Source organism: Cynara cardunculus, unplaced genomic scaffold (assembly GCF_001531365.2).
Source record: "Cynara cardunculus var. scolymus isolate 2C unplaced genomic scaffold, CcrdV1 Un_Scaffold_6822, whole genome shotgun sequence".
Lineage (NCBI taxonomy): Eukaryota > Viridiplantae > Streptophyta > Magnoliopsida > Asterales > Asteraceae > Cynara > Cynara cardunculus.
In genome coordinates this window covers 10,342-16,168 of record NW_020203184.1, presented here as the reverse complement: position 1 = coordinate 16,168, position 5,827 = coordinate 10,342, and the positions used below count along the sequence as shown (strand labels likewise).

The 5,827-nt window shown below is 41.8% G+C and overlaps 1 protein-coding gene across 1 annotated transcript; it reads left to right on the top strand.

Moving 5' to 3' along the window:
• The first annotated feature begins 1,238 nt into the window (after window positions 1–1,238).
• Window positions 1,239–3,323, top strand: LOC112504768. The gene has a single exon (XM_025108723.1). It carries the CDS (start codon window positions 1,239–1,241, stop codon window positions 3,321–3,323), a length of 2,085 nt encoding a protein of 694 aa, XP_024964491.1.
• The last annotated feature ends 2,504 nt before the right edge of the window (window positions 3,324–5,827 follow it).

Here is a 5,827-nt window from a genome sequence, read left to right as displayed (position 1 = left end):
CAGACTTGGTATCAGAGCCAAGGCTATAGAGAATGACGGTTTCCCCTAGGAAAACCTACACTAATGTCAACATACAACTAGTATAGTTAGCCTAGCTTCGCATAGTAGATCTTAATTAAATAGAGCGTGATCACCTGTGTTTAATTAAGAAATACTAACGGGAAACTAGGAATAATTATAGTAGGAGTATGAAAATTTTATTTAAAATAAATAAATAAATAAATATTTGCATGCATGGCATTTGTGCGTGATCACTGTGCATACGTACTTTGTGGAGCGCTGTATGGACTTGATGTCACTACGGACACTATTGCGTTAGCATTAGAGTATCACTAATGTCGAAAAATTATGTACTAACGGACTATATAAACACTCCAGTCGCTATGGCACCATCTGTAACAAGGGCTTCATCAGAAGAGGGCCCGTCTGAACATTCTGAATCATCTATCGAAGTGACGAGAAACAGTACATCCACTAATTTGTACCAGGTGCCCCCTACTAGAGTTATACCCCAACCTCCACCTGTAAACCCAGCCCCAGAACTAATGTACCCAGGGCCTCGTACTAAGGTAACGGCTCGAAAAAGAGTCGCTCTCCCAGTCCGAAGCGGGATTACCATACCCCATGACTTCATGGCTGGACCCTCCTGTTTTTCCCCGAGAGCATCGACCTTAAGGAACCTAGGAGCACCAACCGAAGAGACCTTGAGGTTGAGCACTCTTGAGAGTGAGATTAGGAGCTACCAGGGTAGGGTGAATCGCCAGGACCAGGCTATACTAAGGCTGACCGAAGTAGCACACCTATTGGAGCAAGGCATGATCCAGGCTATTTAGAGGATCGTAGAGGTTACCAGGGCGGCAAAAGGATAGAGCTGTGGTACTGGACGGTGACGATTCTGGTGGCGATATTGATTCTCGTGCTTGTGACCCTTGTGCTTCGTAGCTTTTAGAATTTTCTGTCATGTATTCCAATTTCCCTCCTTTAAGATCATGCATCGTAATGACGTGATAACATCAAATTTTGGAAAAGATTGCGGGAAGATATTAATTGCTTGTTTAAAATTTCCTATTTCAGTCCATATATGAAAAGCTATTCCCTATTTTATTTTTCCAATAAACTGTTATAAAGAGGGAAAACCTTCATTGCAAAATAAATAAATAAATAAATAAATATATATATATATATATATATATATATACAACCCTAACACAACCTTTTCTTTCAAATAATTTAGAACCATGTCAACAAGGAACAACCGAAGCACGGGAGGGGCCCCTGAGAATCGATCACCAGACATTGCTCAGCTCATAGCCCAACAGGTTCGAGATGCCATCCCTAGCATTGTCACTCAAGTTACCGCCAGCATCGACAACCATCGAAGAAATGATGGAGATCAGAGTGGCAGTGATCGAGGATGCACCTACAAGACTTTTATGTCATGTAAGCCTAAGGAGTTTTACGGCAAGGAAGGCGCCATAGGATTATTGTCCTGGTTTGATAGCATGGAGTCTGTACTCCATATTAGTAAGTGCTCGGAGGATCGTAAGGTGGAATATGCGGCATGTCAATTGCAAGGCAGGGTTCTCACTTGGTGGAATATCCAAGTGCAAACCAGGGGTCGAGAAGYGGCGTACAATTTGTCATGGGAAGATTTCAAGAAACTACTCATAGAGGAATACTGCTCTAAGAGTGAGGTGCAAAAACTGGAAGCAGAATTCTGGAACCATACCATGAAGGGCATGGATGTGGACACGTATACARCACGTTTCCATGAACTTGCCAAGCTTGTTCCACACATGGTGACTCCGGAAGAGAAAAGGATTGATAGGTACATTTGGGGACTGGCTCTTGAGATCCGAGGGATGGTGACATCCGCTAACCCCGCTACCATCCAAAGCGCGGTGGTTTTAGCCGGTCGCTTAACCAACGATGCTATTAGAGCAGGAGCAGTAGGCAAGGTGAATGTAGGTGGGAAAAGGAAGCCGGAAGATCAACTAGGACGGAAGACCAGTGGTAGTTCGAACCAGAGCTCGCAATTAGTTAGGAACTTTGGAGTAAGGGCACAAGGGCAAGGAACATACATGGGTTCCTTACCAAAATGTAACAAGTGCAACCGTCACCACCACGGAACTTGTCTTCGGTGTGCAAAGTGTAATCAGCTAGGACACACCGGACAGTACTGTAGGAAGGAAGGAGAAACTCATAGTGAAAGGAAGAGATGCTTCGAATGTGGAAGCCAGGACCATTTTAGGGACAGATGTCCTAAATTAAGGACAAGACCGAGGAGCAACATCAGTGGTAGTCAAGGAAGTCGCACCAATTCAGTGAGTCAGGGAATGCAAGCTCGGGGAAGGGCTTTTGTGATTGGAGCTGAAGAGGCACGTCAGGATCCCAATGTGGTAACATGTACGTTTCTTTTAAACGACCATTATGCATCGGTGATTTTTGACTCTGGTGCCGATAGAAGTTTTGTTTCCTTAGACTTTAGACCCCTAATTCACTTAAACTCTAAAAGWCTAGATGAAGCGTACACTATAGAAATGGCTGACAGACGAAAGTTCGAGGCTTGTGATATAATTCCTGATTGCACTTTAGGCCTAGCTGATAGGCTGTTTAGTATAGATCTCATTCCGATCGAGTTAGGAAGTTTTGATGTAGTTATAGGCATGGATTGGTTGTCACTAAATAGAGCTCAAATAGGCTGTTATGAGAAGGTTGTAAGGATTCCATTACAAGGCGGCGAGACACTCATAGTCCAAGGCCAAACACCTGAGAGAAGCCTTAGGATGGTATCCTGTATGAAGATTCATAGCTACTTGAGGAAGAAGTACCTGGCGTTCTTAGCCCAGGTGACAGAAAAGAAACCTGAAGGGAAGAAACTTGAGGACATTTCGGTAGTACCATATTATCCTGAGGTGTTTCCAGACGAGTTGCCCGGACTACCTCCACCAAGGCAGGTCGAGTTCCAAATCGACTTAATTCCTGGAGCAGCACCGGTTGCCAAAGCACCATACCGCTTAGCACCGGCAGAAATACAGGAGTTGTCAAACCAAATACAGAATTTACTAGAGAAAGGATTTATTCAGCTAAGCTCTTCACCCTGGGGAGTACCTGTATTGTTCGTTAAGAAAAAGGATGGATCCCTCAGAATGTGCATAGACTATAGGGAGCTGAACAAGTTGACTATCAAGAATCGTTATCCACTCCCTAGGATAGACGATTCGTTTGATCAGCTTCAAGGCACTAGCTTCTTTTCTAAGATAGATCTACGGTCAGGGGTCAGGATATCACCAGCTGAGAGTCCATGTAAAGGATGTTCCTAAGACGGCGTTCAGGACACGCTACGGACATTATGAATTTATGGTTATGCCCTTCGGACTCACGAATGCCCCAGYCGTATTTATGGATCTGATGAATAGAGTATGCAGACCATACCTAGAAAAGTTTGTAATCGTGTTCATCGATGACATACTAATCTACTCCCGAAGCAAAGAAGATCACGAGAAACATTTAAAGGTGATAATAGAGTTACTTAGGGACCATAAATTGTATGCCAATTTCTCGAAGTGTGAATTTTGGATTCGAGAAGTACATTTTCTTCGGCACGTGGTTGGTGAGAAAGGGATACACGTGGACCCAGCAAAGGTTGAAGCAATCAAGAAATGGGAGACCCCGAAAACGCCGACATAAATCCGTCAATTCTTAGGATTGGCCGGATATTAAAGGAGATTCATCGAAGGGTTTTCGAAGATCGCACAACCGTTGACGACGTTAACCCAGAAGGACAAGAAGTTTGAGTGGGGACAATGACAAGAGGACGCTTTTCAACTACTAAAGCAGATGTTGTGCGATGCGCCAATTCTAGCCTTGCCGGAAGGGACAAAATTTTTTGTAGTATATTGTGATGCATCCCATCAAGGACTGGGGTGTGTATTGATGCAAAAGGATAAAGTTATCGCCTATGCATCCAGGCAGCTTAAGGTTCACGAGCGAAACTACACTACTCATGATCTAGAACTAGGAGCAGTGGTCTTTGCACTTAAAATTTGGAGGAAACTGGGATAACCATTTGCCGTTGGTAGAGTTTTCCTACAATAACAGTTATCACACTAGTATCCAGTGTGCCCCCTATGAAGCCTTGTATGGTCGAAAATGTCGATCCCCACTTAGTTGGGTGGAAATCGGAGATAGTCAACTGACAGGACCCGAGGTAATTCAAGAGACGACCGACAAAATTGTTATCATCAGAGATAGACTCAAGGCTGTTAGGGATCGTCAGAAAAGTTATGCTGATAACCGTAGGAAACCATTGGAATTCCAGGTGGGAGACAAGGTGCTTTTGAAAGTATCCCCTTGGAAAGGTTTAGTGCGGTTTGGTAAAAGAGGTAAATTGAGCCCTAGGTACATTGGACCCTTTGAAGTTATTGACAAAGTTGGTCCCGTCGCGTATAAGCTCAAGTTACTTGAAGAGATGAGCGAGATTCAGGGCATGTTTCATGTTTCGAACCTTAAAAAGTGTTTAGCCGACAAATCTCAAATCGTTCCCTTGGAAGAAATTCAAGTAGACAAAACTCTTTACTTTGTTGAAGAACCAGAAGAGATACTCGACAGGGAAGTTAAGTAGCTCAAAAGGAGTAAAATCCCGATCGTCAAGGTTCACTAGAAATTCAAGCGTGGACCGGAATACACTTGGGAACGTGAGGACTTTATGAAACAGAAATACCCTTATCTCTTTACTAGAACGGGAGACCGTATGTCAAAAAAAATTTGAACTTCGGGACGAAATTCTTTTAACCAGGGGAGACTGTGACAACCCTCAACTTCCCACCTCAGGTTAGCACTTACTTTAACTGATTTTATTAATGGAAYAGGGTTCTGTACAACGATTATATTAATATTATATCCCAAATATTTAATTTTGGTAAATTATAGCTCAATATATTGCCTTTGGCATTTTTAAGACAACTTTGGTTTTTGCGCGCGCAACCGATTTAACGATATTGGCAGGTCCCGATTCTGCCTATCAGACTGATAAGACAAGATCATAAAATGATATTAAAAGTATTCAATTTACATGAGTTCCCTTAAGAATATTTAAAAAAAAAAACTGCATTTCGTTACGCAAAAAACGCCAAAAATGCTCGTTTTCGGTACCAATGCCCGATTTTAGCCATTATAGTATATAATGCCAAGCACTCCAAATAATTTTTAAAACTTGCATAAAATATAGAGTCTTCATATTTTAATATTTTTTTACTTAAAATTATATTTAAGGAAATTATTTATCTCATAAAATAGGAATTTGGGTTTTTTCTCAATTTCTCACAAAAGTACCCAACTTATTAAGTATTGGGCTAATCTTTTTACAAAAAAAAATGAGAGAGAAGGCCCATAGGCCTACTCCATGGCTGCCCCCCCCCCCCTTCCTCTTTCTACCTATAAAAAGACTTTTTTTTTCACTCACAACTCTCATTCTCTCATTTCACTCTCCCTTTCTACAACATTTTCTCTCAAAGTCTCAAACCTCTCTCTAGAAATCCTCCTACTTCTCTCTACAATTCCTTCTTACATTCAAGAGTTCATCAATATTTCAAGAYCATCTAAGGTAAATTTTGTTTATGTTTCCTCATCTAAACCTCTTTTTCAAACTATCTTCTTCTCCTAACGTTGGTTGTTGTGAAAAATGGGTCTTGCATGTATGAGAAGAGGGCCAAAAAGAGATAAAACCTCTTTAATGGAGACAAAACAAAAGAATAACTTTTGATAAACTCAATACACATGCAAAAGTTGGCCATCAGCTTTTGGCAGAATCTGACCTTGACTTTGG